The sequence below is a fragment of the Zosterops lateralis genome (genome assembly GCF_965231275.1).
Source record: "Zosterops lateralis genome assembly, chromosome: 1".
NCBI lineage: Eukaryota > Metazoa > Chordata > Aves > Passeriformes > Zosteropidae > Zosterops > Zosterops lateralis.
In genome coordinates this window covers 91,291,747-91,314,256 of record NC_139762.1, presented here as the reverse complement: position 1 = coordinate 91,314,256, position 22,510 = coordinate 91,291,747, and the positions used below count along the sequence as shown (strand labels likewise).

The window sequence follows — 22,510 nt, the reverse complement described above, 5'->3', positions numbered from 1 at the left end:
AGAAATGAATGCATTAACATCATACAGTTTGGAGTAGGAGGAAGAATCTGCATGAAGTCAAATTTTAGAATCATTAATGAGATTGTTCTGCAATGAAATGCAGAAAATGAAAAAGAACAGTGTGAATCAGTAGCACAAATCTTAGCTAAACATGAGGCCAACAGCTAATTTCAGCAGTGGAGACTGTTTCAGGCAGAGTTATAGCAACTGAAGAGCACAACTCGGATGCTTTCCCAGTACTTTCTTTCAGAGTTAAAAATCCCCCAGCAAACAGTGCATCTGCACAGCACTTGCAATGCCTCCTGAATGCACACAGGCAGCTGTGCTCATCCATTCCGTGTGTGCAAGCATCACTGGTGCATACACAATCACACTAATTGCATGTTTGAGAAACACAGCAAACACTGATTCTGTGATTAACATCTGGAAATGCAGATCCTAGGAAGAAAACACAAGTCTCTAAGCTAGTACGTTTCCTTGCTTGCTGGTTCTCTCTCACTTATTCTTGCATTTTTCCACTTCCACTGAAGCTTCTGAGCAGCAGCTGTACTTAACCTGCAGGGCATAGAGGTTCCCCAGGGAATTAGGTTCCCATTTGAGCACCCTTATCCAACAGTATAAAATTAAACATTCTGGCATGGGTGATTATTATATCCTGACTTCTTCCAAAAGAAAATGGGGAAGGCTGGGCCAGGATGCAGTTCTGCAGCAGACAGTCCCACAGCTGAAGTAACCAGAGAGGCAGAACTGAGGAGGGCTCCATGGAACACCTCTACTCTGCAGGTCACCCTGTGCCTGGGTTCCCATCCTTTCTTCTTGTTTGTATACCAAGCAATGCATCTCCATCCTCAACAGATCCAACACTCTTCTAGAAGTCTGTTTTTGCTTCTAAATTTCCTTAGCTTGTAGTAAGAATTTTCAGGTTTTAATGTTTTCATGTTACACTTTTACAGTACTTGAATTACAAAAAAAACTAAATTCCAGTTACAAAAATATCCTTGAATTTTCAGCCAGAGCAGAGTTCAATAACCAAAGCAGCACTGGACTCCATTCCTTGAAGGACTGCTTTCAGACACAGAAAATTACTCAATATGCTGAAGACTAACCAGCTATCCCACAGAAGTATTATCTAACACCCAGTTTAGGGAGGAAGGTGCACAGGGACAGGAATAATTCAGTCTGTCACAAATAGCCTAGATGTATTAAAAGAAAAAAAAAAAAAAAAAAAAAAGAAAAAAAAAAAAAAAAAAAAAGAGCCAAGTAAGATTTTCAACATCTCATTGTTTAAATTTTTCTGTCCTTAACCTAAATTTAAGAACTAAACCCAACTGTTTTCATACTGAACAGAAGAAGGAACATTTCAGTTGGCCTAAAGGCACTCAGAAGAAAACCCAATAAATGAAGGCCCAATGTCACAAAACTGCTGGAGGACAGAGTGGGTATATTGTTCCTTTTTAATTCAATACCCAGGCAGTGCAGAAACTCACCTGGGGCCAAAGGAACCAGATTCAATTCCTTCTGCCTGAAGTGAACTGAATCTACATATTCCACCTCCCAAGACAATGCACCAACTACTTCTGCAAGGTATCAAGGGACCACCAAACCTCCTAAGCCGATGACATTCTATTTTGCATAAATAATTAAAGTGCACTGGCATGCTGAGCCTCAGCTAACAAAGCCTTTCCACAGCACAAATCCTTCCTCCCAAACTCTTTGTCCCAGGCTCAATGAACATTTCAAGTAAGAACAAAAAGAGCGGCAATGACAAAGACAAACCCATGTGAGTTTCTCTTGCCCACATAGGTGGATTTGGGTTCAGCCTCCTGCCCCAAATCAAGGAATGAGTATATCTGAACATGGACCTTTCAATTCTTCAGTGAGCAGCCAACAAAACATAGCAAGTTCTGGCCTACATATTTCCAAACTGCACCTGAAGTTATCCACTGAATCCTGACATCTCTCAGTTGTCTGCCAATCTCTTCCAGATCAACACAGTAGCATTTACAAGGGACTTCCACCAGGATTTTTGTAAGCAGTTAGAAAATACCGAAAAAAAACCCCAAACCCAACTAATCTCAATGGCGTTCAAACTTTTCTAAAACTGTTCTAAAAATAAAAGTGAAGCATGGACTAAATTACTGTCATCTGTCTCCTACAAGGACTGCATAGGACCAAGGCCAGAAAGACTGGCTTACAAGGAGCAGTCATAGTGGACTAACAGGCTGGCTAACAAAGGAGGAAGGAGAAGCTAACAGAGCTGGGGAAAGAGTGTGAAGTGTCAGAAAAGTTACCTGTGGAGGTTAAAAAGAGAAAATGTTTGAGCAGAAAATTGTTCCTTCAGACAATGCCCCAAAAGGAAACAAGGGTAAGAATGGCCCTGTGCTAGCAGCAGCCCAGGAATTTACTGATAGCAGCTTATTTTTACTGATAGCAGCTTATCAAGGGGGAGGGAAATGCCCCCATTCACCTTCATACAGGAAAAAAGAGTGAGCTAGCTGGTTTTTGAAAAGTTATATTTAGGTGCACAGTGATGCCATAGATGGTTTTCCACAAAAACACATTTTCATGGAGCTATTCAAGATTTACAGTGATATACAGTAGCCATGTGTATATATATGTATATAAAACTGGCACATATGAGTATAAAAGAAAGACCAAAACCAAAGATAATTGGAGTTTGGTACTCACCTCCTTCTCCTGACCCAGAGCCATTATCTGAAAAAGAAACAGAGGGGGAGGAAAAATAAAAAAAGGAAAGCAAATGAAAATATTGCTCCAGGAGCAGCTGTTAGTTCAGGAACTTGTCACTGTAAAACATTACACAGATGTTACATTTCATGAGCCAGCTGTGAAAACAAACATCCCACATAAGGTCTGGGACACTTTAATATGGTTTGTCCATACTCACTGTGCCCTAGTCTCTCTCTTCCCTGTCAAGGTGTTACTCTAGGAACAGCATTATTCAATACTGAAACCAAATATCTTTCTTTGCTTCTTTTCAACTATTTGAGATTAAAATTTGTTAAACCCAAAAGAGTACAAAATCTGATTTTAGAATGCTTATTTTTCCTTACCCTCTGGCCCTGGGAGTGGTACTTCAAGGAGTACTTCAACACATAATTCACCTGAATGCAGAAGTACCTCCAGAAGACAACTAGTACTCCAAGTATAGTTGATTTAAGTCATCTAATGACAAAATAACTTCTCTCAGTTGAGTCAATGACTTTGTATAAAGATGTTGTAATGGCATCGTTATTTCATTGACATTTGACTGACTGGATTAGCATCTGATGAGTGGCAGCTTTCAGCTGGATCCCATTTGCATTGGCAGTTCAAGTGTCAGCAGGACTTGAGCTTCTTCACCACCCCCGGCCAACTAACTCTTACTTCAGAGCACCATGGATCTGTTGAGGGATTTAGCACACACATCCCGGAGGAGAGGAGAGGGAAAGGAGAGGGAGAGGAGAGGGAGAGGAGAGGGAGAGGGAGAGGGAGAGGAGCACGCATTCTGCTCATCCCACACCTCTCCTTTCATGCCTGCTTTGGTGATGGAGAAGGCAGCTGAATTTACTTGCTAAAAACTGAAAGAAGGAAGCCAGACAGAGAGAGGAGTGGGAATCTTACTTCCACACATAAAGTCGTTGTTCACATCAGAGGAAAAACCAGACCCTCTGTTTGCTCAGTTTCCTCCCCTGCTTTTCTTTAAGGAGCTGTACTTCTAAGAATAATTCCCTCTAGTGTGTGGATGAACGTGTGAAATTCCACGTTACTGGGTCACTTCACACATTAAAAATAATCTCCTGTCACATGGAGTATCAGGAATAGAGATTTGTTTTCCTTCTCCTTAATTTTCCTTTCTGTCCTCCTATACCACTATTTGGCATCTAACAGACTGAGCTTATAACCTTATAGAAATTAATGCAAAAAACCCAGAAGGTTCCTTTTTCCATCGATAGTGACCCACTTTACTGACAAAGCAGGCAATCCCATATAAAATGTAATTGTTGAGTCACTGACAAATATGCCTTATGATGCAGTATTGCTTCATTAAGAAATTTGAAGGAGCATAATTTATTTACATGAGTTAATATATAGGATTATTTGTGGTCATGAAACTGTGTCATAAGCTGTTTTGGGAGAGAGGAAGCTGACAAAAATAAGAGCAAGTTCACCATGTAATGGTGAAGACAAAGGGAAAAATGTCTCAGAGAAGCTTGACTTTCTCTGTGTCTTTATTTCAAGCTCTCACTCTGACTGCTGAGGCAAGAAATGCTGCTCAGCCTCAGCATGAGGGGCTCTGGTTAAATCCTGTGCGCTTGGGGCAGGGCAGGTACCACACGTGGAAAAGACCCTGAAAATCATGGAGCTGATGCTCAGACCACCTATCCCTATAGATCATATAGGCCTGATATACACAAAGTCCACTTGGCAGGACATCACAGCAGCAGGATAGATTCATTTCTACTTCTCCGGACTTTCAGTTCTCAAAAGGGATTTAAAAAAGTGTCATCCTCTATAACACTGTATCATTTTCAACTTTTCCCTGGGAGCTATGCTAGGACTCTTGTCTCCAGGGTAACCATGCTAAACTAAGCTGGTGTTCCTGCTTTTTTTCTTTTCCCGAGCCTTGGCTAGATTTTCCCAGGCAGCTGCTGGTTAAAAGAGTAGCATTTTTTTTTTCCAGCTTACTTGGACAAGCATCCCTGCTCTTTTCAGGCCCATAATCAATTCAGGGCTTTCAAAAGTTGCCTCCATGTACCAAGATCTGTCAAGAAAGATGCTCAAAGAAGTGAAGATGCTGGGCATAAACAGCATTCCCTCAGACACTGGTCAGTAATTAGAGGAGGAGTGATTGACCTCTACCTTTACTTAAACCACCCTTTTCCAAATAAGTGGCTTTTCCTTCAAGGCTAGGCTGGATGGAGCTCTGAGCAACTTGGTCTAGTGGAAGATATTTCTATCCAGGGCCGTGAGGTGGGAACTGGATTATCTTTAAAATGCCTTCCAAGTGAAACTATTCCATGACTCTATAAAAATATGCTAATACACAAATATACAGGCTTCTGCTGTGAGCTGCTTTTATCCATAAGGAGTTCCTGGATAAAATACACAAAGAAGGACTTGGATCAGACACAGCATCTGAATGCTGTAAGCACTCAGCTACAGTCAGAATCTCCTTTTTGTTCTTTCTGAACAGGAGCCAATTCTGTACTGTGGGTCTGCTTTGGTGCAGAGGCAGAAAAAACTCCCCAAAACCAAAAACGCTTGCAGCCTCTCTCATTCAGGAGAGATGGCTTTTAACTCAAAGTAGCATGAAAATTGAACCCATCTCTAACTCATTTAGGGCAACAGCTCCAAACTGCTAAGTACAAACAGGAGGGCAAACAGTTCACTGACAAATTAAGCAAGCAGACCCTTCCATAAGCCACTCCTAAGAGAATAATTCCTGTGTTTGTTTCTAGTTCTGCAAATAGCTTTACTCTCCTTTTTTCTTTTTTTTTCTTTTTTTTTTTTTATTTATTTAGAAATCCCAACAGAAAGCAATGGACTGTGGCTTCCAAATGTATACAGTACATTGAGAAACTGCAAGTATAATCAAGTACTACATCATTGTGTGGTTACATTTTCATGTGCATATAATATAAATCTGGCAGCAGTCAAAATCAATATTAAAACCTGTATATGCAGACCCAAAATTTCAGCCATACATTCTCTTTCATTTCTCTAAGCAACCATTTTTAATGTCAAAACTTGCATTTTGTTTATTTCTAAAGCAGTTATAATTGACTCTTTTTAAAACATTGCTTATTTTAGAATATTGAAACTCTGACAGCCTTTCGACAAAGGAGATAAATAAATACGTTGCAAATCACCTATGTCTGTAAAATTTTAATCAAAATATTACCTGCCAAGAAACAGAATAATGATTTAGTGACTAAATCACTCAGTGTAGCCTGTTCTAGTGCCATAGCTACAGAAGGTATCAATCTTTAGCAATTGGGAAGTATTTTATTCTTGTATGAGGTTCAGAAGTCTGATATACTTTAAATATTAAACAGTTGTTCCAACAGTAAGGAGGAATTTCATCCTATTGTCTTGGGTGCATCCCATCAGGATGAAGCTTTGCTTTGAAAAAAAAAGACCTCTGATAGGAAACCAGTGAATCTGTACTCATCTCTCAATGATGCCCTACAACAAAGCATTTTAATAGCAAATTCAAAGCAAGCAGTGAAAATTAATGGACGTCTACAAAACATCTTTTAATTGGAGTATCTGACTCTCCATTATATGTGTAACAGATCAAGAACACAAATATGTCACTGTCTTGGCAGGGCATGGAGAGGTTCTGGATGATGGCTTTTATCATCCAATATTTTCATGCCATCCCAAGCACACCAGACACTCAGGGAGCAGCAGGTACCATTCGACTGCAGCTCTGTTGCGGCACTTTACAGTGTAGGTGCAGTATGGAGCCTGAATCAGAACCTCTGTTTCACAAATGTGTTTTCAGTACTTTCTGGAATATTGTGTTTCAGCACATTTCTTGATCTGTTACACTAAGAGCTAAAATTATGCTGCATTTCCTGGGTTTTATGTAGGACTTAAAGAGAAGGAGAGGAAGGTTGAAGAAAATTCCCGTACTAGCTGAATAATGTAGTAATTAGCTGCCAGCAACCTGAGGCTGAGAAGAATTGATTTTTCATTTTGAAATTTCTTTTTCTTAGTAGAGTAGAATGCATATATAAACAAACACTTTCTGTTGTTCCTAAAACATTATCATAGAATTTTGTTTCAGTGATAGAAACTTTTATGCTATGTGTCCATTTCTTAAAATGACTTGCACATGAAATTAAAAAATATTATTTACTTATACATCTTCAGTTCAAACCTTCATATTTCTTGGGTGTTGTTAGAGTAATATGTGAGCCTTCCAAAACTAGATTGCATTTTTTTCCTATTTCTGCAGCATCTGGAGATAATTTACAGGTGGGAGATTGGGAAAGACAGTAGATTCAGTCATCTGCCTGAGGGATGCTGGGATTATACTTCTGAACTGCGCACAAAACACAGGCTTCCTTCAGTATTAGGACCAACAACACAGATTGTTTCGGACCTTAGTAAACGTGAGCCATACCTCAGGATAGGTCTGCGGTGCAGTCAAAGGCCTTAGAGCAGCTGGTGTGAAACATGCTGCATTTAAATGAGGTAACTGGGACTGGCAGCAGTGAGGACTTGGACTAGGTACCCTGAATTTGCATTTACCCTAATTTCCAGATAAGATTTTGTAGCTACCAGTGAGCTCCAGGCCTGGCAAGCCTAAATTGTCATTGCAATTAATCAACATAAAATTAGTAAGGAGTGTGCATCTGACCCACAGTCGCACTTTTGGCTGCCATATAGATATAACCTCGTTTAGATTAATCTGAGCAACCATTCTGCATCCAAAGATGAGGGATGTCCCATAGCTTAATATTTTTGTGTATTATTTATGTACCAAAGATTGCAGTTGGCACTAATGAGTAATTTAATTTCATTCTGAGAAAGCCAGCCATGTGTCTGGTCTCACCAGCATTGAATCTACCCAGAGGTTTAGAACACCTCTGGTGGTTACAGTTTCTCTGTCTAAGAGCATGTTGTAATATTCAAGACAGTGAAAACCTGTCCCATGTATTTGAAATGTGGAAAGTTTATGCTTTAAATGTGTGGAAAAACAAAAAAGGCAAGTTCATTAGAAATGTGAGCTAGTATGATTTTGTAAGTTATGCATATCTTCAATGTAATGACCCAAAGTTAAAGATGATGCCTTGGATACAGTACAGTGGCAGTCACGGCGATCAGTGTCACTTGTTGGATGACACACTAATTCTGTATACCTAAGAAATAAAAGTCCTAAAGAAACGTCTTTGGAGTTTGCTCCAAATTTGTTGAAAGCCTTTTGATGGATATCAAGGGTCCTCTATAAACACTACAGAAGCATTAATAATCTATTTTCTCAGATAAAGTATTTCAACTTATAATGTTTATTTATTAATCTAGCAGTATACCAGAAGATATATCAGATTTCTTGTCTAGGAAAAGGTTCCATTCCTACAGAGAATTCAGGCTTTCCACATTATTTCATTCTATGAAAAGCACAAAAATTTTAATTGCTGGAATTAAGGGCAAAACTAGAGCTAACCATAAAACATCATTCATTAGTGACACAAAGTGATGTTTTACATACCAGAATAACAAGGTCCTCTTGATACCATTGTTATCTCTTTCTGGTGCTTGCAAGCAGCTCTCCTGAGGAAGCATTCATTTTGGTAAGTGTCTCCATTTGATCCACAAACTGGAATATAGTTTGTGTGACACTGGAAAAGAAATTATAAAATAACTCGGTCATACAGAAATCAAGTGATTAATCTCAACTGCATATTAATATACAGGAAGACAGTTGTGTTATTAACAGCATCTTATAACCCCATTTGCTAAAGAATTATTTGAAATGTATTAGTTTTTCAGTATCATCATATGTATTCCTCTAGGATCACTGAAATAATAGTCTAACTCCACATGGACTGAACATAGGAATTCAGAAGGAAAGATTAAAAGCACAAAATAACTATGGTGGGACTTTGTACTGGCTAGAGGGAATATGCCAGGCATCTAGAAGTATTTGAAGGATAAACACTGAGGAAGGAGAAAACTTCTTCAAGATAATACAAAAAGTATGACTAGGCTCAGGGGGATAAAACTGAGCAAAGGAGAATTTAAGGACAACTGTGCTTAAGGGGAGATTTTCTGACCTTTTTGGTCAGAATAGTCTTACAAAGCAGGTGGAAACAATCACCATTCTCATTCAAGAATATCATGAGTCTTTTACTTGGTCAACAACTGTAATAATGCTTTTCTATTACTACACTGAAAAATTTAAATCTTAAATTTAGTAGAATTTGGTACAAATATAAAGAAAGAAAGGAAGAAAGGAAAACTTATCATTCAGAAGAGCTTTTGGAGAAGCTACCTGCCTTTTGCTGTTTTCTTATATTTGAACAGAAATGGATAATAAACACCTTGTGCACATAATGTGCATTAAGATGCTGGGACCACCAAATTGCCCAATATCTGAGAATGCTGCACGACTTCCTGCTGGAGATCCAAACCCCGTTTCACAGAATGGAAAAGGAGATATTGCCCTGTTTGGGGATGCAGTGGTAACTGTAATGTCAGACAACTTTTGCATTTCAACACCCCAGTGTAAAAAGAACTCAACCAAAAATAAAAACCAAGAAGCAATGATGAAATACAGACTAGCTACCAAATTTCTTAACCACACAAAGTTTATGATTAAACTGGTATAGTTCAACCTGTGACAGTGCCTGTAGAAATAACATTAGTTAAGCTAAAATGATTTAAAAATTCAAGAGTTTCTTCTCCAAATTCCAAATGAGAGTCTCTCCCACAACAGTTTCTTTGTCCTTTGACATACATAAAGGTCAAAATACTGAAATCTTAAAACATAATTTTGAAGGGTATTACCCTCCAATCCTTTGTCATCCTGCCATAGATGACCAACTGAGTATGAACTAAGCAGGTACAGACAGAAATAAATCAAGCTGCAAGCTCTGAAAATTATTACTAACCGTTTTGTAATACTTTCCCATAGTGAGTATCTCTTAGACATTCAACCAGAGCCATTAGTCCTGTCACATGCCATGCTGAACAGTCATTTCTAGAGAGTAATTAACAGGCAACTCCTGAGGGGAGCAATACTTTCCAATAGGTAATTCTCTGTTCAATAGATAATTCTCAATTCTCCTTAAGTCTTTTTGTGATGTTAAATTTGCAGGTTCTGCCCTGAGGATAGAAACTGAAAAGTAAAGGCATTCCTTTTTTACAGTTTGGTAAGCCTTTGGTGATTTGATACAGTACAGCCCAAAGTTCTCCTGCGAGCACCCTTTAGGAGTAAAGTTGTTTTCTTGTGAGGAAGTCCTCTAATGCCTCAAATGGCCAAAAGGGGGAGCATCTCTTTATGCGCAGGATCTGCTCGGCACAGTGTGCCATGGGAAAATCCATCTAAGTGCTATGTGATTTCAGAGTTTCCAATATGTGAATGGGTTGTAAGATTTGCTCACTGTCACTTTGCTCCTTTCCCTATTCTGTCCTATTAAAGCACTTACCTTATTAACCTGATTTGTTGTCAAGCCTTTCTTACTGAGATTAGAAAAGAGCCCCATGATGCCTCTTTTTCCTCACCCACCTCACCCATCTTACCTCCCCCCCGGTTCATAACAAACTCACTAGGTGTTGATTTTTTTCATTTAGGTTTTACAAAACTCATCTAAAATATAGCAAAAGACCTTTTATCCTGAAGAGCCCTTGTTGCCATGATATTATAGCTGTTTCAAACAGCACTAAAATTTGTCATCCATTTTCCCTAATCTGAAGAAAGTTTGTGCCAGTCTCGTCCTTAGCTTAGGAGTGGCTGTGATTAGTTGTGCCCCTCTGCTTCCCAAAACGTTCCTCTGTCATGCAGACGTCACTGCAGTCCCAACTTCCTTGTGAGGGGAAGAGGAGGGGCAGGCACTGATCTCTTCTCTGTGGTCACCAGTGACAGGACCTGAGGGAATGGCCTGAAGTTGTGTCAGGGGACGTTTAGGTTGGATATCAGGAAAAGATTCTTCACCCAGAGGGCTGGACACTGGAACAGGCTCCCCAGGGAAGGGGTCACAGCACCAACTTGACAGAGTTCAAGATGCATTCCGACAGTGCTCTCAGGCACATGGTGTGACTCTTGAGGTGTCCTGTGCAGGGTCAGGAACTCAATGACCCTTGTGGGTCCCTTTCAACTCAGCATATTCATGGATTCTGTGATTTCCCCTCCAGCAGGAACATCTCACCTGACCACAACCTGGATCAATTTAATTTTGCAACTCTCTTGTTAGGGTACATTTTTAGTACAGTTTTAACAACATTAAAAAATGCCTTGCTGGATGGGACTAGTGGCACAGTTATCCAGCTCTGTGATGAATAGAAAAAACTCTTCTGGAAGAACAGGCTGATATTCCCACATCTTCCTTTCAGCGCCTCTTCAGCGGAACCACTGTACACAAATGTGTCTATTTTCCTTTTAAAACTTTACAATATCAGAAAAAAATAGCTAGCTCTCAAATAGTCTTGCATGTGAAGAACCTAACAGGCTGGCTGTGTGTTGCCTGGGAATTTTGGTGCTGCTAGTTGCACTTAATTGAGCAAGCTCAATTAAGTTTGAGAATTACAAGAAGATTTTCAGCCTGCTATGTCTGAAAAATACAGTATCTTCTCCTCACTCACAGACTTCTTTTCTAAGAGTGTAAAATAATTTTTTCAAGAAGTACAAGTAAACATGCAAGTAATTTAAAAACAATACTTTTGTAAAAAAAGTAACAGTTTATCACATGGACTAGTTCTTCTTTTTTATGTCTTCAAGACCTGGTTATTAGGAAGTCACAAAATTTACCACCTACAGAAAATAAATTAAACCTTTGGTTATTCTAGGGTTGTATTTATTTTCATTCTTTTTTTTTTTTTTCTTTTTTTAATCATTACTGAGTTTTGATTTTACTATTTTGCATAAATAACTGTTACCGACAGACTGAGACAGATCATAAAGCCTCTTCTCATATGAAATGTCTCATATGAAATAGAACAATGTCCCCAGCACAGGTGAACACACTATCAAAAACCAGCTCTGAAACACTAGAACTCCAAACCAGTGTAAGATTATATACACATTGCTATTCTGGTTCCTCTTGATTTATTATTTATTGGAAACAGAACACAATTATTTTTAAAACACTGAAAGACAGCCCACTCCAGGGTTTGCTGATAACACTGCCATCTCTTCCAGTTTTACTGTGAGTCTTGTACATAATATTTCATACATTTGTCCTGGCTATAAACTTGTCAAAAGAAAGAACTGCTGTATTGCTTTTTCTCTAAAATGTTGGTGGCAGAAGGAGAGAAGAATTGCCATGATAGTTACAAAAACTGTAAACTAAACACTCAAAAACTGACAAAAATTTGAACCTATTTACTTGTTTTTAAAACTTCAGAAGACATTTTTATATTTTTTTTCCTCAGCAGGACTAATTAACTGTTCTAATTCATAACCTTTATGATCACTGGTGACCCTGCTGTTATCTGATCCAATCAGTGCCAATGAAAAAGGAGCTTATGGTAAGAGTCCATAAGCCTGTTGCTGAGAGGAATTTTTGAAGCAATGACTCTACAAATACTTCAGTGCACCTGAAAGATTTGTTAGAAATGGCAAACAAAAAGGTGAGCAGCCCTTACCTGGAACTGACACGCACATTTCACGCCATCACCCTCTTCCTTGCACACTCCTCCATATTTACAGGACGATTCATCACACACTCTTACGTCAGATTCCCTTACATTTAACTCTGCAGAAAAATAGGAAAATGAGACAGAAAAGAAATTGTGAGATGAGTTACTTTGAGGACTGCCTTGTTCTTAAACCCTCTAAGCACCCCTGCTGTCTTACTCATGTATAGAAATTAAAGGAAAAATTCCAGAGCTGTTCCCCAGGCTGCCCTGTATGGGCTCCTCTCCAGGGGCAGGTCCTGCTCCCCAGAGGCAGCTTTGCCTGGCTGGGAGAGTGGTTGGGGCTAAATGTTGATTCACTACATAAACAGATACAGAGAAAGCATGTGTTTATACTACCCAAATTCTCCTCAGTGTTTCCCCTGATGGGGACACCACAGTATAAAACCCTTCTCCACAGAAGTTGTTTCTAGTAGGAGTCAGGAGATTCACACAGGTTGTAGCCCATGTTTCTCACCTGCTACCTCTTTTTGCTTTACTCTCTACAAAGATCCTGAGGAAGTAGAAAAGCTGAACCACCAGAATTTTTCTGCCTGGTTTTCCAGTCTCTGCCATGGCCATATTGCTATCCTTCAGACAAAAAATAAACCCAACTGTGTTTAAACTATTATAATTTGCTTGCACCGTAGGAGCCAGAGTAATGAACCAGAAATCTGTGTCTTAGCTCTGTTCATAAAAATATGGAGCACAAGTGGCAACTCCTGTCACTGTAAGTTTGCAGCACAGGCACAGCTGGCAAGAGGGAAACCAAGGGGCTTTACTCATCAACTACATAGGCACTAGCTCCAGCACAGAGGTCACCTAAGTAGCTTCAAGCTCTTTTTGAACATCACAGTCCAAGGCTAGTTTTAAAAGAGAATAAATATATTCTTTTGAAATAAGTTTTTTTATTTGAATTATATATAAGAAAGAGAGCAAAAGAAAGCACAAGTAGGATAATGGAAGTGGTCAGTGTCCACCTAAATGTGACCTCATCAGGCTGTGTGCGAACAGTGCTGGTACTATTGATTCCAATGAAAAGGTGAAAATAACACCAAGGGCCCGACACTGTTAATTGTGCAGTGAAATCAGAGGATATCATTCAAAGATATCTGTGCTACGGTTCAAGCCAGAAACGTTCAGGACTCTATAGCAAGCATGATTCACTAAAGAGATTCACTGACAGTGGTGCGATTTAAAATAATGTCTCTGACTTTTAATAAGCAAGCCCTATCCAGAAAACTGGCTTAAAGAAAGAACTGAACACCAGCCATTCAGAAATGGGGAAAGGTAGGTCAAAAGCAGAAGAAAATAATCCTCACTGCCACTTAGAGTCTTAAATAGGCAATCAGCCTCCTCCTCACAGCAGCATCAGCACTTTAGTTTGACAGTGATAGACACCCTGGAAAACTGCTCCTGTGTGTTTATGTAACATTATACGCCCACACATATAGTTTATATAAATAAATAAATAAACAAACAAACAATAATTACTGTAATAAATTTTACCACTTCGGCCACATGCTTCTGTATTTAACATACCATAATAATGTATTTTTTTCATGACACTGAAGTTACAGGATTACAGCTCAATGGAAAGTCCAGTTATAATCCACATATTTTTTTGTCAGCCATAAGAAAAAATTGAGAAACATATTGATTCTTTTCCCTCTCTATGTCCATCACTCCCAAAGGCATAAATGAGGAGGGCAATGTCTGTAACAATGGGTAGATAGGTATCCTGGTTGCCATCACAACCCCGTGCCTGTGTTCTCTAATGTTATTCTTAATGTCGCCGCTCATCAAGCGTGACTGCTGCGTTGTAGGGACCAAGCTAATGTGACAGAACATCGCAGCTTTTCAATTTAATGTGTTCATAACTCGCTCCTGAAGGAAATGTGCCCTTCTTTCTCTTCATAAAGATCTGTTCCACAAAGATGAACAAACTATCAAAATTAATTAAGAGGAAATGATTGCCATTTCTGAAAGAAAGGTCCACCTTTAGCGATACCACATTTGAGAAAATGCAATTCTGAAAAGGAAAAACCATACAGTCAAATTACAGCAGGCACTGCTTTCAAAATACTGTTTTCATCAGGTCAGGAAAATAATGAGATGTTGGTCCCCCCTGCTCAACTCTCAGCTGAGCATGCTGGACTCAGTGCTTTGCAACATCCTACCCTGTGCTCCCAAGCAGCAGAAGAAACCCCCTGACAGCTCAACTTCTGCTTGAACTTCTGGGAGTTTACACAATGTCCAACTGCCTAAGCAGTGTAGTGCTGACTTTTCCTCAATATTGCTGTTCCTCCAGCGTGGAGAGGGCACACAAACATCCAGAAAGGAGCCCCTTCACCACAGTGGTGGGCAAGGGACCTCACTTTTTTGCAGAGGGGAAGGATGTGGTGGGCTCAGAAAGAGAGGCCAGATAAGAGTTCAGCATCAAGACTGAACTCAAGATGTAGTTGTTCATAGCTTAGCTGTTGCTCTGTCTGCAAAAGCCAGAGAGAAAGGGAAAGATTTCAGAACAAAACTATAACAAATTATATGAAAATGGGGGTGCAGAATTAGACCTTGTGAACCTCTCTCACCCCAAGAAAAAAAGACATTTGGGTTTCTTTTCGATTGCACAGGAAGAATTAAGAGGATAGAAAGCACACTGTGCTTTTAATGGTTACTTCATTTTAGGCATGGACTGTTTTTTTTCCACATAAATGATAAATACTGATTATAAAATTTATGGCATTAAATGAACACTGAGCAGGAAAGGTCATGCTGCGACCAGGAGAAAACATGCTTTTCCAAAGTTTTACAAAAGACAAGATATCCTGGTGATTGGCACTTGAACATGACAGATGAACTTTATTCTGTGACAGGATGTCAGCTAATCCCTTATTCCATTCAGTGGCAAATTCCAGCAGCAGCAAAATCAGGTGCCAAACATGTGCATGATTACATCTGATGGAATCACAAGTGCTGGGGAGTGTGGTGGCTATAATTACTTCCGCACCCACAGCATTCCGTTCAAAAATGAATACATGTGGATGAGTTGATGGATGTTAATAGAGTGATGTGAGGAGGAACTGTAGATGTCTTGCATGTCTGAAATGTGCTCTCTTTTCAGTGAATTCCCCACAGACAGAGAATTAAAATGGAGTTTCTGCAATTATTTCCAGAAGAACGGAATCATCATCATAAGAGAGGAGCAAGAATATGTAGCAAATTGTTTAGGGTAGTCTCTTGCATGTTCCTTTAATGCCTTTTGTAACTCATTTCCTTGGCTTTCAGCAGGTATAAATAAGAGAAAGCCTCAGTGTGATTCATTACACACAGTGAGAATATGCTAGGTGGTAATCCATCAATTCCCAAGAGAAAATATAATTAGCGCAATTAAATCAGGCTTCCAAATTTATGATAAAATTAATCTCTAAAGACCTGAAATGAGGTATTAAAAATGATTTGCTAGTATCTGTTCAGCCAATACACTTCATGGTTGCGTGAGGCCTGACTGCCACAGAGCAGTTTGCAAAGACCCGTAGTAAGGTCTTCTGGGTTTGTCTTTTTTTCCTCTGTTGAAAAGAATTCACTTTGTGAAAATTTGTTACATCACTAAAAATGAGGAAAGCCTTCTGCATTTTGACTCCTTTCAGAGAATGTGAAATACAGCTCGATACAAGCAGCTGTAGATTGGCTTTTTGCCTGCGACCTCAAAATTCATTGCTCCGAGGCTCTTATTATAAGGTAAATTACATGTGTCAAAATGCTGAACCTGAAGATGAAATCAAATTTGTAGCTTTAAGTACATCAAACATGTTGTTTCCATCTGGATACCTCAAGAATAAAGTAAAATCTAAGATGGACAAATCTGTTTGCTTTGCTTTTTCACAACTCATGTTTCTCCTGGGGTTGGCAATAGTACATAGTAATGATGAATGGATATAAGGAAACCAGAAAATGCCATTCCCACATGAAAGTGAGCATGTGAATATTGCAGAAAAAACTCTCTCTGCCTGCCTGTCTATCTGTTTTCTCTTTCTATGAGTAAGATCCCGAACAGTAGAGGTGTCAGGACCCCTTGCTGCCTTTTGCTCTTGACCTATGTGTTTGGCAAAAAAGGGGAAGCAATTTCCACCACTGGCATTAGAGGAAAAAGGCAAGGCTTTTCTGTCCCCGAAACAGTTTGATCTCTGTGAAGCCAAGTTTTAATTAGGATGTATGACCTCTCATGGAGGTCATATATAGACACATACACATGGACAGACCTGGGAGAGTTTGTAAAAAGCCTGTAATAGAACAGCTTAATTGAACCCCCAAAGTCATAAGAATATTGTGTTGAGTCAACATTGGCTTGGAAAAAGGCTCAGGAGAAATTAGGTAGTGCAAGGATATGTTAGAGCACACAAAGTCTACTGGAAATACTGATGTTATGACTGGATGAGCTCTCAAGACCACAAAACAGAGTCAAAGAAGGCAAAACCTGAAGAACAGAAAACCTACAACCAGCTCAGTTTTGGCAGTCAGTCTTATGACCCTGGATTGGCTTGGGTGAATCACTGGCTTTTTATCTGGTTTTGCCAAATTATTTATAAATGAATGGAGAATTTAATAGGGGAAAAAAACACCCAAACCCTCCCTTTCTCTTATAACAGGAATTATAAAGCTGAGCTGCTCACAAGACAAATACAGTAATAACCAGAGTCTTAAATCAAACTCTTGAATAAATCTTTACCTGCCAGTCACAACCTTTGCCATACAACAACGAAGATACTCAGAGCCAGGCCTCTGATTCCATGCTTCCCATGGACAGCCTGCCCACTTCAGCCAGGTGAGTTTGAGTGGCACTGCAAAAAGATTATCCAGGGAAGTATTTTGGATGTCCCTGGAATACCTCTGCTCACCTCCTACTGCCAGCTCAGAACAAAACTGCACAATTCTCCTGTAAATCCTACCAATCCCTTGCAGACATACGAGCATCCCATCTGGTAGTGGCTTCAGTCACTTCAGATTTCCATCACTTACAGTGACTCTGACACTGGTTCAGACACTTAGCTCACATGCACACATTTATACATAAACATTTACATTTAGATGTCTTAATCTACAATCTCAGCTCCATCCCACAGCTTTGCAAATTACATCCAGAACAACTGTTCCTGCAGGAAGTCATGCAAAGGCTTACAGAGCTGTTTCACTCAGGCTCTGAACAGAAAGAATAATTTTGGGAACTTCCTAATATCTAGGAAAGGTATATATTAGGAAAAAATACCTTTAAAATACCTAAGCCTCTCCTGACACAGCTTCATGCCTTTCCATCAGGTCCTGTCACTGTCACTAGAGAGAAGAGATCAGTGCCTGCCCATCTGCTTTCCCTTGTGAGGAAGCTGCAGACCACGAGGAGGTCTCTCCTCAGTCTCCTCTTCCTCAGGCTGAACACACGAAGTGACCTCGGCCATTCCTCGTGTGGCTTCCTGCCTAGACCTCTGACCCTTCCCCATCCTTTTGCCCGCCTTGGGACATTGCTTGGTTTAGCCCTGCAGCCAAAGGAGCAAGTGGCTTTTCTTGCTTCATCAGTAAGAGAACAAAATATTGTTTGTTCTCTAAAACATCAGAACCACGACTTTCCCAAGCAAGGGTGTATCATGGACAAAACCTGAGATTACCATTTATTTGGTAACTAATAAAAAACCTCTGCATTCTGTTTTCCAGAGCATTTTATTGTCCTCATGTTTCAGCAGTTATGGATTATGTAAATCACAGTAATTTGCATTGTAGAGTTTATGTTTGCTGATTTTTTTCTCAGAAATTGTCATAGGTTATGGGTGAAGAAAAAGAGAGCAGACAACACCCTCAGAAAAAATTAGCAATTACTTGTCCAAATAAGTAATACTTGCTTGTGTCAAACAAGGCAAAGCAAGACAGAATAGGTCATGCTATCTTGTTCAAATGAAAAATTATGCTTTTCAGAAAAGAAGACAGACAATAAGACAAACTACTGGGAAATAATTCAGGGAGAAGACGGATGCCCTTCAGACACTGCATATCCCCTTTGAAGATGGTTGTTGCCACTGATTTGAGGTGACAGTTAAGCAAAAAAAAATTATAAGAATTAAAAATGTGGAGAGTTGAAAGAGAAGAACAACATAAAGAATTTTTAAATAAAGGCAATCAGAGAAGAGAAAAATGAAAATGCAACACAAGAAAATCTAAAACAAATGTAAGCTTTAAATAATTAAGCCAATTAAAAGTCATTTAAATGTCCTTTTCTTAATGTTATATGGTATAATTTTCTTTCAGACTTGAATTAAAAGAAAATAATTCATTGAGACAGCCAAGAGGTTATATTAAAAAAAAAAGAAGAAACAAAATTATTAAAATTAATTTACCCTAAAAAAACATAGACAACTGTAATCTAACAGCATGCAAATACTCTCACATTTTTTAATTGGTCAATTGATGGATGTCTTATGTGGCTGATGGCCAATCTGCTGTTTTGAAAACAATCTTAGGCAGTATTAGAGAATAGCAAAACCTGTTTTGCTGTGTCTCAGTGCAATATTTAATGCTCAATTGTGCAGAAAGAAAAAATAAAGCCGTACTTTGGCTCTTGAAAGTGCTATCTGAGTGAATAAAGCTTGAAATATTTCCCTAAAACTACTTTTACAAGACTGCATTAGCTTTTGATTGCTTAAGTGCTGTCCAATTTATCTAGGATGATTATACCTTTACATTTCAAATCACCATAGTCTCCTTTTTGAACAGAGGAAAACTGAATGCACACATGCTGCTGAAGCAATTAGTATTCTTGTACACAATAGGAAACCACAGCAATTTTTAACAACTAGCACTCACACAGTAAGGTAACAACACTGGCTTTGAACCTGAGAGTCTCCCACACTGCAATATTCACATTGGTTGTGTGCCTGAGACTAACTCTATTCAGTGTGAAAAAAGTAAGGGAAAGTGCCATAGCGACGAATGTTTGTATGACAGCTCCATCAAAACACCGGGTGCAGCCGGTGGTACATTTCTGTTTCCATCAAGGGAAAAAAAAAGCACTTGCAGAGAAAGTTAATGCATTTCTTTCTTATATTAAAATCTTTGACGGTATTTCAGAAATTCTATATAATTTAGAGAAGAATATGTAATCAAATGGTACAAATCCACAACCTGTGTAGTAGGTTGGAGATAGGGATAGATGTGTTGGGTACCTGGAATTATTTTCTCTCTCATAAACACTTTTGTATCAAGGTCAGGCAGTACAGCAATCTGGCCTTCAGGACCTGGGTCTGGTGTGCTTCTCTGTCAGCAGCTATCCAGGACACTGACTTCAAAACTTGCTTACAAAGCAGAATATGTCTTACTACAAAAATTTATTGACTATGATTATGCAAGGCTATTATAAAAAAGTAAGCATGTCATTGCATATTTTTACATAAAATTAAAATGAAGTATTAGAAAAGGAACACGCTCCTATAGCATATTTACAGCAAGATTGATTAAAACATATATTATCAATCTTCAGTCTCTAAGGAAACCAAGGCTGTGCAGGAGCTGCAACTTTCCAGACAGGTTGGTTTGTTCCTATAACTTTTGCACTCACTGAGCAATTTCAACCAAATCTGACAGCAGGAGAGGCCTGGGACACTGATCTTCCTACAAGATAATGGAAAATCAGTGGCTGCTTGGAGAAAGGAAGTCTAATGTCCAATGTCTCCACTGCCAGTTGGATGAATTCAGGGCATGCCCTGGTTTCAGCTAGAGTACAGTTAATTTCTTCTCAGTAGCTGTTACAGTGCTGTTTTGGATTCAGAATGAAAATGGTGTTGATAATACTTGATGTTTTGCGGTTTTTTCATGTTTATCCCAAGTTGAGGACATTTTTTTCCTTGTCTCATGCCCTACCAGTGAGGAGGTACACAAAAGAAACTGTGGGAGCACAGCTTGGGACAGGTGACCCAAACTGACCAAAGGGATATTCCACTTCATAAAACATCATGCCCAGTATATAACATGGGGGGAGTTATCTGGAAGGGCAGCTGATCTGGGTTCAGGAAGGGAGGTCTGGCATCAGTCAATGGGTGGTGAGCAATTGCATTGTGCATCACTTGTTTTTTTCCCTTTTTATTATCATTATTATTTACCATTATTACTGTATTTTACTTTCATTTCAATTATTAAACTGTTGTGATCTCATCATGTAAGTTTTACTTTGATTCTCCTCCACATTCCACCAGGGCTTGGGAGGAAATAGAGAGGGGGTTAAGGAGTGGCTGCATAATGCTTGATCTCCAGCTGGGATTAAAACCATGGCACTGGGACAAGGCTCATGCAACAAGAACACAAATGTATGTGATGTGTTTCTTTTCACAAACACATGCAAATAAGTGGCTCTTATTGACTCTTTTCCACTCATGGCACTGTCATGGTCCTTGCCATACTGAGACTCAGAAATTTAGACTTGGATCTTGTAAACACATTGGGCTTTCAAGATACTGGAAAACTCATGCTGCTGAATGCTAATGCCTATATAAATTGATTTATTTTGGTAGGTTAACTTTAAAAATAGTGCCCTTACACTTCACCAGCCTTTGACAACTAATGGAACTCTTAGGAAATTTTTCATTTGGGTAAATTATACTGTTAAGTCTTGACAGTTGTACAGCATATGCAATTACAGTCAGTGGAAAAATGCTATTTGTCCTTGTTCCCTTAATGTTTCTTTGCTTTCTTCCTCTGTCTCTCAGTTTGCAGAGTAGATCGTCAAATATCCAAAACATTTTTAAGCAATTTGCTAAGGGTCTTCTGCATCTCCTCTCCCCTGCCTCCCAAGCTGGGGAGTTTCTCTGGCTCTCCAGCGTCATTGCCCATATAAGAATACACCAAACAAGCACAGTGCTCCCATGGAAGCTATAGCTTTGGCCCATGAATCCTTGTCCTGAAGAAATCTTTCTATGCCAATTACAAACCAAGGTGAACTCTTCAGTCCTGTTCATGAAGTAAATCTGACTGTTAGGGAACCTTCCAATTCCCTAAGCCTGTAGAGGAGTGGCAAGCTGTTCAGACATTGAAACAACAGTGCCCTCATTTATACTCCCAAAGAACCTGAAGCCAAGTAAAAAATTAGTAGAAATGAACACTAAAGCAACTGATCATTTCCCATGAACATTGCAGGGAATTTCTTCTTTGATCTGCAGTTAACATCTGTAACCCAAGTCGATTTCTAAATTGGAAAATAATATTGGTCAAATTCTGATCCCATTCCTCGCACAAAAGTCAAAGAGTTTAGAGTCCAGGGACCAGCTTGCCAGATTAAGAGCCAGAATATAGGTGTCATGTTCTGTCGGGTCTCCAGAATTACAATATCTGCATACAGGTGGTGGATGGATGGCTGATGGCTCTACCTTACCCTGGTGCTAATTCCTGAGCTCCTTCTGGTTTCTGCCCCTCACTTTATTTTTTTCTACAGCAGAAGAGAAGCAAGCCCTGGTGTGAGCAGTGCTATGATGCCAAGGAGATGCAGCCTTTCTATAACCATGTCAATCATCTGATCACTGCCTGCAGAGCTCCAGGGTGCAGTGAGAGGGAGGAGCCCTCAAATCTGTGAGCAATAGTAAGGAAAGTGTTTAAAGGGCCTGATCACGAGGGGTTTTGTCATTGTTGAAACAAGGGCTGAAGTCAGCAGAAACCTGATCACATCAGAACTATGTCCATTTGCCACAAAGCCCATATATTTTCTCCACTCTCAAGGTCATGACAATTTTGAGTCCTACCATGAAAAGAACTGAGCTCTCTATGTGGATTGACACTTTCCTCTAAGCAAAGCTATGGAAGTGATTTGGCTTCTTGTTTGTTCTACTTCACTTTAATCTTTAAAGTATTTTGGGGGAAAATCAAAGCCAGCTGTAATTACTCATTAACCTCCTCACTTTCCCTTTCCCTTATTCTTCTTGTGGTTTCAGTGTCAGAGAGATGTTTAAAGAGCAGCTGAGTCTTGGTCCTTGAAAGCTCCACAGAAACTGTATTCACAGCTGTGGAACAGCCCCCCAGGTTGTCATGTAGGGATAAGGTGACCTTCTGGGAGCCATTATTTCAAAAACTAACATAAATTCAATAATGACTTTTTAAAAATAAAATATCTCCCTAGTACAATGGAAAGCACTTAGAA

General features: G+C 39.3%; 1 protein-coding gene across 1 annotated transcript in view; it reads right to left on the bottom strand.

Annotated features, from left to right (window-relative positions):
- Positions 1–22,510, bottom strand: part of TMEFF1 (transmembrane protein with EGF like and two follistatin like domains 1) — a gene marked incomplete at its 5' end in the record, with an annotated part of 112,626 nt that overhangs the window by 32,656 nt on the left and 57,460 nt on the right. Inside the window, 3 exons of the mRNA XM_083879360.1 lie at positions 2,689–2,715; positions 8,225–8,354; positions 12,319–12,428. Coding sequence (XP_083735486.1) covers positions 2,689–2,715; positions 8,225–8,354; positions 12,319–12,428 — 267 coding nt within the window. The remainder of the gene's footprint in view (positions 1–2,688; positions 2,716–8,224; positions 8,355–12,318; positions 12,429–22,510) is intronic.